This window comes from Camellia sinensis, chromosome 2 (genome assembly GCF_055761805.1).
Source record: "Camellia sinensis isolate YWXY chromosome 2, ASM5576180v1, whole genome shotgun sequence".
NCBI lineage: Eukaryota > Viridiplantae > Streptophyta > Magnoliopsida > Ericales > Theaceae > Camellia > Camellia sinensis.
Window position 1 is genome coordinate 54,737,067 of NC_138962.1, and position 20,161 is coordinate 54,757,227.

The 20,161-nt window shown below is 36.9% G+C and overlaps 2 protein-coding genes across 4 annotated transcripts in view; both read right to left on the minus strand.

Annotated features, from left to right (window-relative positions):
* Positions 1-1,212: 1,212 nt before the first annotated feature.
* LOC114320668 (uncharacterized) lies at positions 1,213-12,274 on the minus strand. Its single transcript, XM_082914451.1, has 5 exons — positions 11,797-12,274; positions 4,626-4,813; positions 3,701-3,799; positions 2,907-2,958; positions 1,213-1,759 (listed from the first exon to the last, which is right to left on the minus strand). The coding sequence occupies exons 1-5, from the start codon at positions 12,119-12,121 to the stop codon at positions 1,617-1,619; spliced, it is 807 nt and encodes a 268-aa protein (XP_082770577.1). The 5' UTR covers positions 12,122-12,274; the 3' UTR covers positions 1,213-1,616.
* Positions 12,275-13,322: 1,048 nt separating this feature from the next.
* Positions 13,323-20,161, minus strand: part of LOC114320669 (ATP-dependent DNA helicase Q-like 4A) — a 45,324-nt gene continuing 38,485 nt past the window's right edge. For all 3 annotated transcript variants that reach the window (XM_028267727.2, XM_028267729.2, XM_028267730.2), the window contains exons 13-27: positions 19,550-19,670; positions 19,316-19,467; positions 19,114-19,249; positions 18,279-18,402; positions 18,121-18,191; positions 17,932-18,000; positions 17,623-17,751; positions 17,387-17,545; positions 17,160-17,240; positions 16,873-17,034; positions 16,657-16,712; positions 14,776-14,887; positions 14,591-14,685; positions 13,983-14,060; positions 13,323-13,907 (exon numbers count right to left, since the gene is read on the minus strand). In XM_028267727.2, the coding sequence (XP_028123528.2) occupies positions 13,529-13,907; positions 13,983-14,060; positions 14,591-14,685; positions 14,776-14,887; positions 16,657-16,712; positions 16,873-17,034; positions 17,160-17,240; positions 17,387-17,545; positions 17,623-17,751; positions 17,932-18,000; positions 18,121-18,191; positions 18,279-18,402; positions 19,114-19,249; positions 19,316-19,467; positions 19,550-19,670 (1,924 nt within the window). In that variant the 3' untranslated portion in view covers positions 13,323-13,528. The remainder of the gene's footprint in view (positions 13,908-13,982; positions 14,061-14,590; positions 14,686-14,775; positions 14,888-16,656; positions 16,713-16,872; positions 17,035-17,159; positions 17,241-17,386; positions 17,546-17,622; positions 17,752-17,931; positions 18,001-18,120; positions 18,192-18,278; positions 18,403-19,113; positions 19,250-19,315; positions 19,468-19,549; positions 19,671-20,161) is intronic.

Here is a 20,161-nt window from a genome sequence, read left to right on the forward strand (position 1 = left end):
TATATAAGAACAGATATATGTATATATATATATATATATCTGTCTCCAAAATGTGTGAACCCAAGCAAGACGAATCACTTCAACAGGTCAGTAATGAACCGGATTTGTAATGAACCCAAAATGGAAAAAAAAAAAAAAAAAAACTTTGGAAAAACAAAATATGAAAAAATTTAAAGATACAGATTCCACACTTCTACAAATTTGGGAAAAATCCCAACGTTGTATAAACAGAAAAGGGCTCCAGACATGAATCGTAAGCAGAGGCCCCACACACACAGATCTACGAAATCAGAAGGATTTCAAAGAGTTACCTGAAGATCGGTGGTGTTTGAGAGGGTTCCGTCTATTGTTCGCCGCCGCCAACGTTAGGGCCCAACCGTCCGATTTGCTGACCTGTTCGGGAGTCGTCTTCGCCGCCGCAGATGCCTACTCCGGCCCGATCTCCTCCAAAAAGCTTGGCTCAGATGTCGTCGCCGCTGGTAGCCACTAATCGCCTCCTTTGCTTCGTCTGTTAGGTTTTTGATTGTGTTGTGCGTTTGGATTCATTCATCAGTTGAGCGAAATGAATCTCTGATTTGTTTGAGGGTGTTTTCGTAATTTTACCCTAACAACGGTTCCTCTCCCACCCGTTGGAGAGCCTTTGTCGTGTAGTGGCTAAATAAGCCTAGTTTGTCGTCATCTGGCTAATTTAACCTCAACCACGCTTCCCAAACACAAGCTTAAAATCATAAAATTTCAAAGTCAATGTTTTGAGTTTAGATCATTTTACTTTTAGTTATTATTATCCTATAAATTTATTAATTAAATAATATGTAGTAAGAGAATTTATAGTGTATAAATAAAACCTCCCATTTTCAAAACCACTAGTCTTCCCCATTTTACTCTTTTAACACCCTAATACTTCTATTAAAAAAAATTCACTTTAGCGTCTTAATTTTACTTCATCAAACTTGGAGAAATTGTTACAAGATGATGGGCCCAATTGGAACTTGACTCAAAAGTTTAGCGATTAAAAGTCAGGAAAGTCGGGGCAAAATGAGATTAAACGTGAAGTACAGAGGTGCAAAATGAAATTGAATTTTTCCCTTCTGGCAACCAATCCAACCTTTCAACTTACATAATGCTCATTTCAGTCACATTCTGAGAATCAACATTTTGTCCAAACTGGAACTGGGGAAGCAGTGAAACAAGTTGTCAAAAGGCAACATAAAATATATAATACCAACAATGATATATACTTATTTAACACTCAGCAAAGACATTCCCTTTACAAAAATTACATTAGACTGCTCTTTGCCTCCCATTTCATCAAAAGAAGGAAAAAAAGAAAAAAAATCATCAACTGCCGATGGATGTTTTACTGAATTCAGGAAACTACTACAAACACACAGCATCATCCACGTTTGAACACAACTGATTCAATTGTTTCAGATAATCGGGTATGACTAAACGACTCTCAAATTGCCAGTCACGTGGCGTGTTGTAGAATTGATTTTGGGTGAATTTTACAGAAAACAAATATACAAGGGGTGCAACTTACAATCTCATCAGTCTGGGCGTGATCACAATCCTCTTTGAATTCTGAGGGGAAATTGTGTCACAATTGTACTGGATATTCAAGTCCCGTCAGGTTGGGCATCGGCAGCCAACTGCCTCACGCGTCGCAATTGTTGTCGTCTGCGGCAGAGGCCCACTATATACAGGATGAGAACCAGAGCAATGGAAATGTTATCAAAAAAGTTTATGGCATCCATACGACCTGCAGAATATGAGCTCATCGCTTGATATGGTAACACATAATAAATGCACAGGAAACAAAGACGTGGTTACCACTTTTCAAAAAAATTTACTTTCTTATTTTCCGTGATTTTTTGTTTTTACTGAATTTTTTTAATATTTTGAGCAATTTTTTTAATTTTTAGACATACCTAACATAAATATACCTAAAAAGTAAAAAAAAAAAAATTGAAAAAAACCTTTTAAAAATTCACCAAATACCAAAAATACCGAAAAAATACGAGAATTCAGTACATTTTTTTATATTTTTATGTATTTATTAATTTTTAAAAATATTTTTTCACAATTTTTTTACTTTTTAGATACATCTAAGTAAGGTGCATCTAAAAAAGTAAAAAAAATGCTTAAAATTTAAAAAATATTCACTAAAAACAAAAAAACACGAAAACCAAAAAATTCAATTTTCAAAAAACTTAATTCAAAAAACTCAGTTTTCAAAAAACTTAATTCAAAAAACTCAAACCAAACACGCTGAGGTGTTCAAATACTAAAACACGATGAAGGTGTACTGCTAGCTGACTGGTATAGATCCTCAAGATAATTAGCTGTAACCACTGCTGAAGAATCTGCTTCAACCTTCAGCTGGGTTGAGCATGGCTTAAAATTATGGGTAGGGGTGTTCAAAAAGCCAGTCAAATCGTAAACATAAACCGATACAAACAGCTCAGTTTGATTCCGGTTCCAAAAAATTAAGAACCGTTGGCTATGGTTTGGTTCACAAAATTAAGGCCTCAACGAACCAAAACATAATCAGAAAGGAAAAGAAAAAAGGAAAAAGCAGCACCATATATTAAATGGCACCCACCCGTGCGATCAGTTCATGTTCTTTTTTTTCCCCAAACAAGTCACATTATTGGCCTATCTGGACATGGAAATTCAAAAAACTATCTTGACCACATGATTGTGGATTGGCCCCAACCATATGATGATATAAACAAATTGAAGGTTCCACAACTTGAAATTTGTTCAAGCTCTTCAAGACAACTTCACTTTTCTACCATATAGAGATGGCAATGGCGGAAATGTGCGACCCACTTATTAACACCGCTTGATCTTTTATTTAGGTTATAATAAATTTGCTCATAAACAGTTTGGGTTCTTGGGTTCACCTGTTGGAAGGAAGTCTACAGGGCTAACAGTATAGAGGGCACCCAGCAATATCTGCAAACAAAAACAACAATCAAAATTAGCTTGATAAAACTAAGCCATGAAATCAATGTTTAATAGGACTTCTGGAACATGATAGAGCAGTTTATGTCAGTCAAAAGATCAAGTTACAGCATCTAAGGCTTTCATAATTGGGATTTGGGAGTGCTAACTAATCGCATCCAACTATATAAAGAATAATAAGAACCACATTGCACACTTCCTGATAATTTGTTGCAAGTGTTCTGTTGTAAGTACAAGAAGTACATTGTTCTCACAAGCAGTTTCATATGCTGCTTAATTTCTGGTTCAAAGGCTCATTTACTTTATTCATAAAATTAGAAACATCTATGAGGTTAAAGTCTCATCTCCTAATACTTTCAGCAATATATGAATATGTAAACCTAATAGTTCATTGTCACCACCAGAAACCAAAGAAAATATTTAACTCATTATGGCAACATCTGTTCTTAGACATCAAACTCTTCTTAGATTAACAGAATCTGCATGAATAGTTTGTACAAATCGTCAAAACGTGCTACTTACTTTTTTCTTTTTATTTTTTTACTAGAATTTTAAGTATACATCACAACTTGATTCAATTACGACTTGGGAAAGAAGAAATCACCTATCAGTTACACACATCTAGAGACATTACATTACAATGCAAAATTTTCAAAAGTAGATAAAAAATAATAAATAAAAAAATAGCTTGTTGTATAACTTCTGATTTGTCCAACTATTGGATGAACTTAACTGCAAAAAGCCGCACTTTAAAAAGGTGATTATCAGCCGCATCAGGATCCATCATCTCACGAAATATTCTCTTGATAAGCAATGGCAACTCACGCATTTTCTGTTTGAGAAAAAAAGACATAAAAAATATGAATGCTCGCAAATAATTTCTAATGCAAAATTACTTGAAGCATGATCGGCACAATACATTAGAAGCATGCATGAGGTAAAGGCTAGTAAAATCATATCTTGTTCCGTGCCCCCATTAAGTTGTCAATTTTGAAGCTTTTCCAGCTACAAAATATATATGTATAAAAAAAAGGAACTACAAAATACAGCCGTTGTTTCCACAAGGGCATTTGGTTGGCACAAATATGTGACCAGACAACTTATTCAACTTACAACACTGATATTACAAACATGGAACTTACGGGGAAAAACTATCCATAAGAAAATTACTTTAGATATAATAAATTAAATGCATATATAATAAGGACCAACATATGATATAATAAATTAAATGCATATAAGTGCACATATCACTTTAGATTAGACAATCCAACAATGATAAAATTTAGAATCACCGTTATTAGAAAAATCAAATTCCAAAAATCCCAACTATCTGTATAATATAGTGTATTTCAATGAAGAAGAAAAGAGACTAAGGCCTCGTTTGAGAACCATCTTTTTTAGCCAAAAAGTCAAAAAATTACTAAATTAGCCAAAAAGCCAATAACCCATACCAAAAAGTCAAAAATTTTCTTTTCTCTCTACTTTTTGCACATCTTTTCGTAAAAAGCCAAAAAGTCATCCCAAACATACTAGTTTTTTTTAGCTCATATTTTAGCCAAATAGCCAAAAAGTTACTAAATTAGCTTGTTCCCAAACGAGGCCTAAATATACTGTTTAAAAACAATACCACAAACAGATAGATATGCCATACCCACCATAATCAGGCCAGATATGCCTCCAACAAAAATACGGTTATACTTCCGAACATTTTCCAGAACCTCAACATCATGGCGGTGGTCAAATGATGCCTCTGGTATCAACCTGGTAATCAGCTTAGAGCACATGGGGCACTTGCAAGGTTGTAGTGCTGCACCATGGTTCCAATACTGCAAAATGCAATCAGCTGTACGAGGAAAACACCAACCTCGGTAAATCATTTCCAAGCAAAAAATCCAACTCCATGATAAAACAATAGAGCATTAGTCATTTTCAACATGTACTTATAATTTCACTTTTATCTCCTAAACTATTCTCATTTTTTTCTATTTCATCCCTACACTATCAATTTCATCTATTTAGTCCTTAGAGTTTCTAATTTCAAATCATATAGAGATTGCCCGTCCAAATCAATAATGGTAGAAACCTAACCTAATGAGCAAAAAGATAATTTAATCTAAATCATGCAACCAAACACCCATATTCTTACTCATTCTATATTAGATGACTTACATCCTACAACCAAAAACTCATCTTCTTCGATACTGCTCATTTAGTATAATTGGAGATAGCCCGTCCAAATCAGTAATGGTAGAAACCAAACCTAATAAGCAAAAAGATAATTTTAATCTAAATCATACAACCAAACACCCATATTCTTACTCATTCTATATATTAGATGACTTACATCCAACAACCAAAAACTCATCTTCTTCTATACTGCTAATTTCAAAGTGGTGAGTAAAAAAAAAGTGTTTGGTTGTATAGTTTCAGTTGTTCAATTTTTTAAATGATCTATTTACCCATCACATTAGAATTTAATGGTTACTGATTTGGACCACATTATTTGAAATTAGAAACTCTAAGAAATTGATAATTTAAGGATGAAATACAAAAATGAAAATAATTTAGGAAATAAAAGTGAAATTAACCCTAAAAACATATAGTTCTTGAAAGTACATGATAAACTGAAAGAGGATCATGTCCTAGGTGAGAGTAGCTCTTTCCCTGAAGCTAGAGTCCTTAAAAATCCCATAATAACAGCACAAAACAAGGCCAGCGACTAAAGCTCAACCAAAACTGATACCAGCAAAACAATGGTGATACCTGTTGTGATGACTAAACGTTTAAGATAACTCTATCACAAGTGAAAGAGAAATTGAGAGAATTGAGAGAGTAATATTGAAAGAGGTTTCTGTATTATTAACACTCTACCTGAAACAAAATTAGAGACTCCATTATATAGGAGTTCTGATACAAGACATCATGATGATGGAATGGAATAAAATAATAAAAAGGACGCCGAAAGGAGGAGGCGCCGAAAGCAGCCGAAAGCCTCTGTCGATTTACTATATTCACACTATCATATATAGTATTAATAATGATATATATATATAGTATTATATAGTATTATATTAACAGTATAATATAATATTAACAGCCCCCCTCAAACTCAAGGAGGACAAACATCAACCAACTTGAGTTTGGAGACAAGTTCAACGAAGCGACCAGGAGAATGGGCTTTGGTAAAGATATCAGCAGGTTGATCAGCAGAGGAGATGGGATGGAGATGGACAGTACCATGAGTGACGTGTTGACGAATAAAATGACAGTCAATCTCAATGTGTTTGGTGCGATCATGAAAAACATCATTGTGAGCAATTTGAAGAGCACTTTGATTGTCACAAAAGAGGGCAGTAGCACCAGAGGGGGAAACACCCATGTCATTAAGAAGCCAACGAAGCCAGAGAAGTTCCTGAGTAGTATCAGCAAGAGCACGATATTCAGCCTCGGTACTGGAGCGAGCAGTAAGAGATTGTTTCTTGCTGCGCCAAGAAATAAGAGAATCACCCAAGAAAAAGCAGAACCCGGTAGTAGAGCGCCGGTCAGTAGGATCCCCAGCCCAATCAGCATCGGAAAAGGCACGAAGCTGGAGAGAGGAGCGGGCGGAATAATGAAGTCCATGAAACAAGGTACCTTTGAGATAACGAAGGATACGAACTAAGGCGGCATAATGAGGGGTACGAGGAGCTGACATAAACTGGCTGACAATATGAACGGCATAGGCAATATCAGGACGAGTAACAGTGAGATAGACAAGGCTGCCAACCAGCTGACGATATAGGGTAGCATCAGAGAGAAGAGTGCCATCAAGAGGTGTAAGACGACTCTGAGACTCCAGGGGAGTGGAGGCAGTCTTGCAATCCGTAAGACCAGCACGGGTGAGAAGATCAGAGGTATATTTAGCCTGAGAGAGAAAAGACCCCGTGGAATCATGGAAGATTTCAAGACCCAAGAAATAGCTGAGAGGACCAAGATCTTTCATCTCGAAATGACGGCTAAGAAACTGTTTAAGGCATTTAATACCATCAAGATCGTCACCGGTGATAATCATATCATCCACATAAAGGAGAAGCAAGGTGGTCCCTTGAGCAGTGTTGCGGATAAAAAGAGCAGTATCATAAGAACTGGAGGTGAAACCACAGTCATGAATAGTGGAGCTGAACTTGGCAAACCAAGCGCGCGGAGCTTGTTTGAGACCATATAGAGCACGCTGAAGTTTGCAGACTTTATGAGGGGGAAAAGTAGATCCAGGGGGAGGTTGCATGTAGACCTCCTCAAGAAGAACACCGTTGAGGAAAGCATTTTTCACGTCCATTTGATAAAGATCCCAGTGTCGGGAGGTAGCAACCGCAATCAGGCTGCGAACAGAGGTGAGACGAGCAACAGGAGCAAACGTCTCTTCATAGTCAATACCATATTCTTGGTTGAAGCCTTTTGCAACAAGGCGGGCTTTGTAGCGCTCAATAGATCCATCAGAACAAGTTTTGATTTTGTAGACCCATTTGCAACCAATGGCAGTCTTGCCAGGAGGAAGATCAACAATGTCCCAAGTGTGAGTTTTGTCTAAAGCCTGCAATTCATCAGTCATAGCTTGCTGCCAAAGAGGATTAGAGCGAGCCTCACGATAGGAGGTCGGTTCATAAGTGGAAAAAGCAGTAGAACCAACAATAAAGTCACGAAGACGAGTAGAAGGTTGAGTTACCCGGTGTGGTCGAGTAGAGGCAGGAGGAGCCAGAGGGAGAGACTCACCAGGAGAGGAGGATCCCGAGGAAGCAAGAGCAGGACCATCAGAGCGAGCAGGGGCCTGGGACAGACCAGAAGGCAAGGCAGTCTCGAGAGAGTCCGGCAGGGGCGGTGGAGAGGCCGGCAAGGGTGAGGGAGGAAGGTCATCAGAGAACAGATCCGTGGAAGGGTCAGTAAAAAACAGAGAGGGTGAGGGAACGGACAAACGGAAGAGAGAGAGAGAGGAGAACATTTTGTGTTCCCAAAAGACTACATGACGAGAGATACGGAGGCGCTGGGAGAGAGGGTCCCAACAACGATACCCCTTGTGTTCAATACCATACCCTAAGAAGCAACAAAGGCGAGAACGTGGTTCAAGTTTGGTACGTTCATGAGGTTGGAGAAGAACAAAACAGGCAGATCCAAAGACCCTAAGGTTGGTGTAAGGAGGACGAGTGCCATGTAGACGCTCATAAGGAGTGTGATTGTGAATGACAGGTGTTGGGATACAATTGATAGTGTAAGCAGCAGTGAGAGCTGCCTCGCCCCAAAAATGTTCCGGACAAGAGGAAGACAGTAGGAGAGCTCGAGTAGTGTCAAGGATATGTCGATGTTTCCGTTCAGCACGTCCATTTTGTTGAGACGTACTGGGACAGGAACGATGAGGTTGAGTACCATGACTCTGAAGAAAGGAAAGAAAGTCAAGATCTTTATATTCCATGGCATTGTCGGAGCGAAAAATCTTAATATTTTTAGAAAATTGAGTTTTAACCATTGTAGCAAAATTGTAATAAAGTTGTTTGAGCTCAGAGCGAGTTTTCATAAGAAACAACCAGGTAAAACGGGAAAAATCATCTATAAAAACAACAAAATAGCGTGCACCTCCCATAGTAGGAGTAGGAGAAGGTCCCCAAATATCAGAATGAATGAGATCAAATGGTGCAAGAGAAACAGAGTCACTTTTATTAAACGACAAAGCAGGTTGTTTGGCAAGTTGACAGGACACACAATCTAAAACATCAGAACTTACATGACCTAAACAACCACTGGAAATTAGAGATTTTAAACGACCAACAGAAAGATGGCCTAAACGACAATGCCAAAGATGAAAAGGAGATAAAGGAGGAGTAGTGGTAGCAGTGGTAGTAGTGGTAGGAGCTGTGATCTGAGAGGAGTCTGGAACATGAAGATGGATGAGTTCGTAGAGACGTCCATGCTTACGGCCTATCCCAAGAGTTTGCCCCGTCCGAGGGTCCTGCACCAAACAACCAGTACGAGAAAAGGTAACAGTTAGACCATGCTCACATAATTGACTAATGGAGATAAGATTTAAAGTAAGAGCAGGCATAAGATAGACATGGGATAAAGATAAGTGAGAGGTTGAAACAGACCCAACATGACTTACAGACAGAAGAGACCCATCAGCAGTATGGATAGAAGGAACATGAGGAGGAGAAGATAGAGGAGTAAAAATAGTAGGGTCAAAGGTCATGTGATTACAACAAGCGGAATCAAAGTACCAAGAAGTGTTACCTGCGGTGACAGATAAAGCAGTAGATGGAGGAGTACCGGAATTCTGCCAAAAATGTTGAAACATGGCTGCGACATCGGTTTGAGAGTAGACTGGAGTGGAAGGGTCTATAGAGGCAGAGGAAGGTAAATCCTCGGAGGCAGCAGCAGCAGTGCGTTGAGCAGGTATTGGTTTAAACGGAGTCCCAGAACGGTGAAAGTGGCTGCGAGAAAAATTCCCGGTGGAAGGACCATTGCGAGAGGCACGGGCGGGATTGCGGAAGCAATCTTGTTGGAGATGACCAGGGCCAGTCTTGTTACAAAACCGACAAAGACGAACTGGAAAATTAACCAGAAGGTGAGTCGATGGAAGATTGCGGTTGTGACAGTAATTGCAGGCATTGGACCTTTGTGGTGAAGGTGAGGAAGGAGAACTTCGAATCTGGGGAGTGGCAAGAACAGAGTCCACAGGATGTGGATGGAGAGTACCAAATCGAGTTTCCTCGGACAACAGTTCTGAAATTGCTTGCTCAAGAGTGGGTAAAGGAGTTCGATGAAGGAGAGATGCGCGTACTGGCTCAAAGCGAGGAGTGAGAGCCATGAGAAACTGAACCAAGCGCTGTTGGTCACGGTAAGTAGTAAACAAGGTAGCATCCTTAGTACAGTCCCATGGAGGTTCAGAAAGAGCGAGCTGATCCCAAGCATAATACATTTGGGAGAGAAAATCATTAATGGTTTGAGTGGTTTCTTGGCGCATACCGTGAAGATGACTCAAAAGCTGATATTGGTGAGCAAGGCCAGTAGTCTGATAGCGTTCGTGTAAAAAATCCCAGATGGCTTTGGCAGGAGAGGAAGCAGAATCAAGTTGGAACCGACCAAACTGAAGGCTGATAGATGTAATAGAAGTATTGCGAAACCAAGTGATGATCTGATAGTTTTTACTATCCCAATCTTCCAGTCGGTCGATATATTTGGCAGTGGAGTCTGTGGCAGCGGAATCTGTATTCTCGGGAACGGGTTTGCACACATCCCCAGTAATGATGCGCCAAAGTTTCTTTCCTTTGAGGAAGCCAGACATAGCTTGTGCCCATAGGACATAATTAGTCCCGTCAAGAATAGCGGAAATAGGGTGGGTAGTGGAGTCTAGGCGATCCATGAGAGAAAAATAGCACAAATGAGGTAGAATCTGAAAAAACTGAGGTTACCAGTGAATTCAGAAGGTCGAAATTAGTCAGAAAAGGAGTGAACTGACCAAAAATATGACCAAAAAGGCCGAAAAAGGAAAAGTCAACGAATCTGGTCAAACAGGCTGATGCGCGGCGCACGTTAGCAGAGAGTGGCGCGGCGCACGTTAGCAGGCGAGAGGCACAGGCGCACGGAAGCAGCTAGGGCTGACGTCGGCTGACGTCAGAAACACGCGGCTCACGTTAGCAGATGAAGCCGGGGCGCACAATAGCACCGGACAGTGTAGGAGCGCGTAGAGCGCGTCTGAATCGAGTGAGCGCGTGGCCGAATGTTCCGGCGGCGCGTGGAGGCGCGTGCAGCGGCAGATGATGATGAATCTGATGGCGTTGGCTTCGTCGTGAAGAGACGAAGGTGATGGTACTGTCCAATCTGTGTATTAGGTAAGGACGAGGTACGCAGTAGTGATGCAGAGACTTAGGACACACACCTGTGCTCTGATACCATGAAAGAGAAATTGAGAGAATTGAGAGAGTAATATTGAAAGAGGTTTCTGTATTATTAACACTCTACCTGAAACAAAATTAGAGACTCCATTATATAGGAGTTCTGATACAAGACATCATGATGATGGAATGGAATAAAATAATAAAAAGGACGCCGAAAGGAGGAGGCGCCGAAAGCAGCCGAAAGCCTCTGTCGATTTACTATATTCACACTATCATATATAGTATTAATAATGATATATATATATAGTATTATATAGTATTATATTAACAGTATAATATAATATTAACAACAAGAAACTACAGATGGAATACAGGGAGAGAAAAAAAAATGACATTTCCTTCAGAAACTAGAAGCATTTCGTAGGTTCTTGATTGTTCTTGGGGAAATTACGGTACAGTGGTGATTTTAAAAAATATTTACACATACATGAAAAAGTACAGAAAAATATTTTCATTGATGTGCAATTTTTTTACACATACATGAAAAAGTATAGAAAAATATTCTCGCCAATAAGTACACCAAGACATATTGTAACTATCTAGGCATATTTTGCACTCTCTGATGTATTATCTCTCCTGATCAAATAGCCGTAGTCGAATTTCTTGCTTTCTCAAGTCTCAAAGTAACAGAAAAAGGCCACAAGGTTCTTCATTCAATTATGGTTGTTTTCTATTTAATTTTCCTACATTTTCTAGAAAACCAAACAAGTGTTCACTGATGTATTATTATCGCCCGATCAAATAACCGCAGAGTCGCAACATGTGAAATTCTTGCTTTCTGAAGCCCCAAGTAACAGAAAACCGCACAAAATCCTTCAAATTATGGTGTTAATTTCCTACATTTTCTGGAAAACCAAACATTTGGGAGAGAAGAGAGAGAGAGAGAGAGAGAGAGAGATCTGACCGCAGTACCAATGGCCGCAAGGGGCTCGGCAGGGGACGATGAAGGCGCCGAAGCAGATGGGACAGCAGTCATCGACTGGAGGACTGTCAATTCGTCTCTTTCTCTCTCCAACATCTCTCTTTCTCTCACCAGACTCCTCATCCTCCTCCATCTCCGTCTCCAACTTTCTCTCACTAGCTTGGTCTAATTCGGTAATTCTCTCTGTAGCTGAATCGGAACTCCCCTTCGTCTCATCTTTATCTTCGTTATCAGTGAAGAAGAGATTATCGGTAGGGTTTCGATTTCGTTTCTTCCACAAGAAGCTCAGCCGATTCAAGAATTTCATCTCTCTCTCTGTCTCTCTCTCTCTCTCTTCTCTTGTAGCAAAGGGAGGAGGGCCTGTCGTTGTTGCAGTGTAACGATCAGACTGGTTTTGGAGTTAAATGCCGACTTTATGAACCAGAAAAGCGGTGACTGCAAAGGGAGGGGCAGTCATAAATTTGTTTTTAAAATAATAATCACTTCACTTTGGTTGTTTTTAATTTTCTAAAAATATTTTTAGAAAATTTTATTTTCTTTGTTTTCGTTTTTTTATTTTTATTTTTATTAATTTTTTTTAATATTTTAAAAAATTTTAAACACGTTTATAATTTTTGTAAAAAAAATCTTTTAAAAATTCACTAAATATCAAAATATAAAAAAAATACGAGAATTCAATATATTTTCGTATTTTTATATGTTTATCAAATTTTTAAAATATTTTTTCATAATTTTTTTATTTTTTAGATATATTTAAATAAAATGCATCTAATTTTTTTTAAAATGCTTAAATTTTTTTAAATATTCACTAAAAATAAAAATAAAAATACGAAAGACAAAAACTCAATTTTCAAAAAATTTAATCTAAAAAATTCAACCCAAACACACAATAATATTAATATTAATAAATTACACCCACTTCCTCTAATATTTCTTTAAAAATATATATATATACAGTTCTATCAATTTTTTTAATAAAATTAAATTGTTAAAAATTAATAAACGCTAAAATAAATAAAATTAAATATAAATTTTAATAAACAATAAATAACATCATTTGTTTATTTATATAATATAACTAACAAATTATTAATAAAAATTACACAACAATGATATCAAACAAAAATTTCAAAATTCATACCCAAAGGCAAAGCAAATTCCTCAAATACAAGTTGATAATTTAAACATAATTATATTAATTTTTCTTAAAAATTTAATTTATATAATATTTAATTCTATTTTTATCAACAATTTATTAATCGTATCGATAAAAAAATATCATATATTTTACACTAAAATGTATATTTTTTTCCTTCTTTATCCTTGTTTTTTAACACCATCTACATCAATTCTAGCTCCTATAACTTTGCTAAAGGGATCAGTATGATTATTCTAAAACTGTGACACTAACTGTATTTTGTTTCAGAAGGGTTTGTTTCGGTCACATTTGTCACATTAAAATCAATTTGTTTCAAAATGATCAAATGCATTCGTCCTGCCAAAAAAAGTGGGAAAATAAAATAAAATAAAATTTAATTTAATTTGCCACCCACTAGCTTTGATATACACTGTACACATCAAAATGTATCCTCCTATTACATTCGATGGAACAAGAACCTTGCTCCAACAACCTAAAATGCATTGACAAACAACATCAAACATGAAATGCTTGAGATGATAATTTACCTACCCAATAAAACTATTTCTTGGTTTTTCATTGCGCTGACCAGTAAGGTAGCACTCTTCCTCCTGCATTCCGTTCCACGTTCAGATCTGACACGTTATTTTCAATGTCAAAGTCAGTGTCATCAAAATCTAGATCAACGTTAGCAGATCCGTTGTAATAATCCGCCTCGCTAAAATCAACAACCTCGACACTTCTGTTTTGCTTTTTCAGTGCCCTTTTCTTTGATCGTCCTGTGCTTTCCATGATGTCATCGCCATCTTTGGAAACCCTAACTGCATCTCTTCTCCGCTTTATTGAATCCAAACTGTCATTACTACCGCTGCTGATTTTCTCCATCTTGTAGTGTTCTTTGATGGTAGCTTCAATGGTTTCCAGAAACCGATCTCCATACTTGCTTAGCTTTACACTAAATTAAACCAATATATTCATTAAAATGTGCCTGCTAAGTAATAATGATAGATAATCTAACCTTAAAACTTACTTTCCAATGCCATGAATCTCGAGAAGTTCTTCCTTAGTTCTGGGAATGCTCACGCTCATCTCGTGCAATGTAGCATTTCTAAGTTGAGAAAGAACAGAAACCGCAACATGTCAGGACATTAGTTTTGTCAGCTACATAAAGGCGGGAAGGGAACAGAAAAATCTGAATGCTGAAACAAACATTCTAATTTGTAACAAGCTGAATTTTTCCAAATTTAGCTCTCTATTTGTTTGTTTGGACAAAAATATTTTACAATAAATGTTTTCTGCATTTTCCAGCATTTGGTACAACAAAAAATGGAAGTAAACAAAAAAAATTTGTGGTCAATGCAAAACAAGCTTTTTTTGGAAAAAAATTGTTTTCTATCTTTGCAAGGCTGAAAACATAGAAAATGTTTTCCAGACTAAAATCTTACCAATTCCACCACCACTAGCAGATAAGTTCTAAAGTTGCAACCAAACATAGGAAATCATTTTCCGTGGAAAACATTTTCTTGCCAAAACAAATGGAGCAGAGATGCTTGTCAAAAAATATTTAAAAGCAACAGTCAGAAGTGAAGGATATCATAACCAACAGCAACAACAACAAATGATGGAATGAGACCTCACCCAAATATGTGGTGCGCCAAGACCCCTTCCCCACCTTCTTTAATAAGAATAGTACGAAGCAGTCGCAGAGCAGCATACAGTTTGGCTGATAGATTCTGTATACATGAAAACAGTTTATCACAACAGCTAGAAAATTAATGAAGCATAGTGGACAGAGAAAGAGACCGATAAGGACTCAAACATACCACGTCAACTCCATGTTGAGGTTCGGAAGGACTTTGCTTTCCAGGTCTTAGTAAGCCCTTTGCTGGAGTTGCTTCGGATTTGCTCAATTTACATGCATTAGCAGAAGGGAATCTGCAAAGAACACCAAAACATCAGAATCAGCATGCATTTGCAAGTGTCGGTAAAGCCAAAAAGGCAGACATCTGCGACTACTGCGATTTGCACTTCATATTATTTATTGATGTAATAACTCCGGCAAATGTCAATTGAGTCAGCCAACATAAAGCTAAGCTTCAATTATATTATTTAACAACCATACATGTTAAGTCACCAATTGTTTCAAAAGCTTAAGTTGTTACGAAATGGATCTAACAATGTATATATATATTTTTATAAATAAACAATTTATTGAAAGTAGCATCAAGATGATGCAAAAGAATACAAAAAGAGCCCCAAAAAAAGGGGAGCCGCCACCCCTAACCAATCAGGTCATCCAAATACTCGATAAAAACTAACACATATGGATCCACCCTCCCCATAACCCAACCATACAGGACTACTACCAACCTATTCTCTAACCACAAAGCAAGATGAGGCACCCCTGAAAAATACACCGATTCCGCTCGAACCATCCGATGGCACTTCCCAACACACTCCCCCCCCCCCCAATCCCAGCTCCAAAGAACCTCAAACACCCCTCTTTGTTGAACCCATGACACACCAAAAATAGAAAAAAAAGAAAGCATCCACAAACGATTAGGACAACGAATGAGCAAGTGATCCATAGATTCCGCATCGCCACAGCACATACGATGCCAATTCACGAGAATATGACGGTCCAAATCAAATTATCAAATGTTAGAATCCTATTTAGGATCCAATAATGTATATCAAGCTATTCAAAAATACAAGCGGTCATTAAATTTTTAAGAAATTACAATAATTTGTAGAGTCTAATAAATTCATAGATAACTTGAGCAGAAAGTTAAGTCAGCATGAATGAAAGAACCTCGCATAGGGTCCATGTTAAATGTGACAAGAACTTAACAAGCAAACTATGATAACATGGGTTGTCAACAAAAAAGAGATGTGTACGTTAATACTGAGACGAGTTAAAGCATCACAAACACCCAATCCTTATCTTCTATAGCAACTTTGTCTCCTTTTTTTTTTCTTTTTTTTATAAAAAAAAAAAAAAAAAAAAAAAAAAAAAAAAAAAAATTGTTGTTTTGGGAACTAGCTATTTTAATTGGGTTTTTTAACTTTTTACAAAAAGACGTGCAGAAAAATAGAGAGAAGAGTTGACTTTTTGGTACTGACTTTTTGGCTATTTTAGCATGTTCCCAAACTTGAGTCTTTAGATTCCACAGTAGATGTTTGCAAGCTAGACCCAAATAAGACATTGATAGAAGAAACTAGTTTACATGACAAATCTGCCACAGGCTAGCATAGGCATCAGTATACCTCCTATACTCAAACCATAATTAAATTTAAGACAGTTGACCAAATAATGGATTGTTTGGAAAGACAATCAAGCTACATTTAAGCCCGTTAGTTGTGGAAGGCCAGGGCTCAATGCAAATGGTTTTGAAGCTACAACCGGCAGCCACAAATGGAGCTCTAAACAGAGGGCTACATACAAAAAAATCTTAAGAATTCACATATGTACACAACTATACACATGTATGTAAAGTGCCTTCCGGAAAATGAAGTCCATCTGACATCAAATAATTAACATGCTGTATCTGACATAACAGTAAGGAAATATCTTTAATAAATCACAACTTAAAATTCATCAAAACATGAATTCAAGGAGTTAAATCACTACTTTCAGCAAAATAATGACAATGCTGACAAAAATTTAAAAAATATAAATAAATAAATCAGAGTGAAGGCTAAACCTTAATGTTATTTTCTGAACACCAACGCAGAGGTTGTAAGCCTTGGATTCATTAACCTGAAGATAAAAAATTCTAATGACAACTGCAGTTCTCAGATATCTACTAACCAAGAAAAAAAGAAGGGGAAAGAAGATCAAATATTTGTTGCTTTCAATAGCAATTATTTAACATGAAAGGTCAATTATAAAAAGAATTAAAACCATAACATGCGTTTACCTTTAATATAGATGATACAGATCCATAAAAATCACTTTTCTTTACATCCTCCACAAGAAAATCCTCAACAACAAGATGGTGCAATATACGCGAGGCTTCACCTTTGGCTAGATGTTTTCCAGCTCCATGCAGCTTCAATGTTTCATGTTTGTGTTTCTTGACCTAGGTATAGAGTAATGGCAAAATCTGATACGGTTAACTAAACACAAGGGTGAAAAAAATAATAAATAAATAAACCCAAAAAAAAAGAAAAACAAAGAAAATACTTCTTAAGTAATAGAACTTACAAATTGGCTTAAGGAGCCCCTGTAGACTTCCACAATATGAGATGATGAGAACTGTTGCCGTGTTAACTTCACGACTTCAACCTAAGCATTATACAAAAGGCAAAGAACTGTCACACAAAACCATCCAAGGGCTAAGATATATTAATAACTGCTTCTTCAATATCTAGCAGGAAAATTAAAAATTAAAAAAAAAAGAATTGACCAAAGAAAATAATATAATTCCGAACCAATTGCTTTGCAGTCTCAGTGACATCCTTCTCAATAAAGCTTTTGTTCTTGGAACAATTGTCACATGTTCTTTTGCAGTGGGAAGAATTAAATTTTTCACCAAAATGAATAAGTTGTAGCAGACGTCGACAATCAACATCATTTTCACAGTAACTGACCTGAGAAGAGTTCAGTTGAACAAATTAAAATAATCAACTAGGTTGACATCAACAAAATAAAGGCTTTTGACTAGTACCATTCTTCGAATATTTTCAGTATTTGTCTCCCGTAACCTTCCTGAATTATCCATATTTGTACGCTTATACGCAGATGGCAATGGACTTTGCTCCACGGCTCCTTGAGTAATCATATGCTTGACTCTGATCTGCAGAAAAATGGAAGCAGTGTGGAAATGTAAAGCGGCAAAATAAGGAAGAAAATGATAGAAGCAAAAGGAAAAACTTATTATCTCAATGTTAACCACAGCCAATGTCCAATTGCAGCGTACCGATTTCAAAATTTAGCAAGAATCAATAGAAAGATTGGTTACAACAAAGTAACTTACATAATCACTGTAACTGTAATACAACACACAAGATGAACGCTGACCATCTCTACCAGCACGACCACATTCCTAAATATTGAAGAAAAATCAAAACGATTTTTATTATTACCTACACCATGGTATTTCTCTGTCAAAAGTTATTAACAGAATCAGAAAATAGGAAGACAGCAATGCCCTTTTCATAAATACCTGATGATAGCCTTCAATGGATTTAGGAAGAGAATGATGAATGACAAAGCGAACATCAGGTTTGTTGATACCTGAAATATATATATAAATATAAATATATATGTTACTATACACCCATAATAGCTTATAAAGGTGGTAACAGCTGTAATCAACTATACCCATTCCAAATGCCACAGTTGCACATATGATATTAATCTCATCCTTGCTCCACTGCTTCTGAATAAAAGCACGTTGAGCAGGATCCATACTCCCATGGTAAAAAGCTGCTTTATGTCCGCATTCCTAAAAAATGAATAACTTCTCATAAGCAATCAAAAAAAATTCAAGCATTACACTCTTGCTGAATCCTTAACCTATCATTACTTATATCAATATAAGATCAAGCTTTTACTTAGATATGCAAATCAAAGAAAAGAGAAGAACATAACATGATTTAACGTGAGGTATCTCAAGGTCACTGTGGAGGTTTAGTAATTCATATTTGGTGGAAGAGGAGATGAACATAAGGCTCCTAATGGGAACAGTTCATCAATCTAGTTCCTCGTTACTGAAAAAGGTTGTGATTTCAAGCAAATCTACTGTGTACGACTCTTCCATTCTACTAACAAATGGGAACACATATTGCACTTCAACAAAAGAACCACAGTCTAGAGTTCATTAAAAGATGCCCAGAAAGTATCTTGCATGTTTCCATTGTTCAACTCAACAACCATGCTTACCACTTCAAAGATCCAAAAGGCCTGAAAATTAAAGAAATTCCTGTCCGCTATTACAGATTATCAAGAAAATCTCAATTGACAACCAACTCAAGGACATCAACAGCATAAATGATAGGTAAGGGTCAATTTTGATATACTTAGTAGTCAATTAACTAGACAGGGAAAAAAAAAGTGAGGATAGGAGATTGCCCATGTTATTATATCTTCCAATTGGCAAGCGCATTAGACCATTCCCTCACAGAAAATAATAAAGCTATCATAAGAAAGAATGAACCTGTAACTTTTCAGCAACTTTTTCACAGTCCATTCTTGAGAGACAATAAATGATCCCGCATTCATCAAAATGATTTTCTTTAATGAAATTATCGATGTCTTCCACGCATTTTTTTGTCTTGGGAATAACAGAATACCTGCGAAGTTCAAAAAGGAGGTCAATTCAACTTTCAGCAATGACACATCTTCAATTCAACCCTTACCATAGATTTGGCCGGTTGAAACTTTGCCGAAAAACAATGCAGTTGACAAGACCAAGAGCCTGCACTACATCTTCTTTGACACTAGCAGTGGCAGTCGCAGTCAAAGCCAAAACTGGTGTATTTGGAAACTTCCTTTTCAAGAGACCAAGACCCTGGACAAATATAGCAAATAGTTAACATCAACTTAAAGATACACTATCTAATATCTGAAGTAAATAGTTAAAAAGCCACAACCTGGTAGTCTGGTCTAAAATCATGTCCCCATTGGCTTACACAATGAGCTTCATCAATAACAATCCGAGCAAGAGATTCACGAGCATGTAGGCTCTCCAAGTGTCGCAGCAGAACATCACTTCTGCACTCAGACAGAAGGTCGTCAGAATTTAGAAGATTTAGTACTTACACACAAATGTTTAAATACTATCTAGTCTTTAACAATTGTTTGTACTTGTTTAAAGCACAGTTGTGTGCATGCATTCCACATTCACCTACAGTTATACCTCAAAGAAATGATAATTAATTTTGGTTTTCAAATACCTGTTACATGAGATAAAGTTGGATGATCATACTAATAACAAATCTAAAAAGTTTATTGTAGCTGCTCAATTACAGAGCATGGTTGGCAAATTTAATAGAACTGCTAAAAGAACTGAGCTGCTCCCAAACAACTTGGGCTTCGCTCATTAATGAAATTGTTCAAGCTCATTGACCCATTAAACAAGCCTCATAAAAGCTTAATACATGGTTGGCAAATTTAATAGAACTGACAAAAGAACTGAGCTGCTCCCAAACACAACTTGGGCTTCGCTCATTGTAGACACAAATTTTAAAACATGAAACACATTT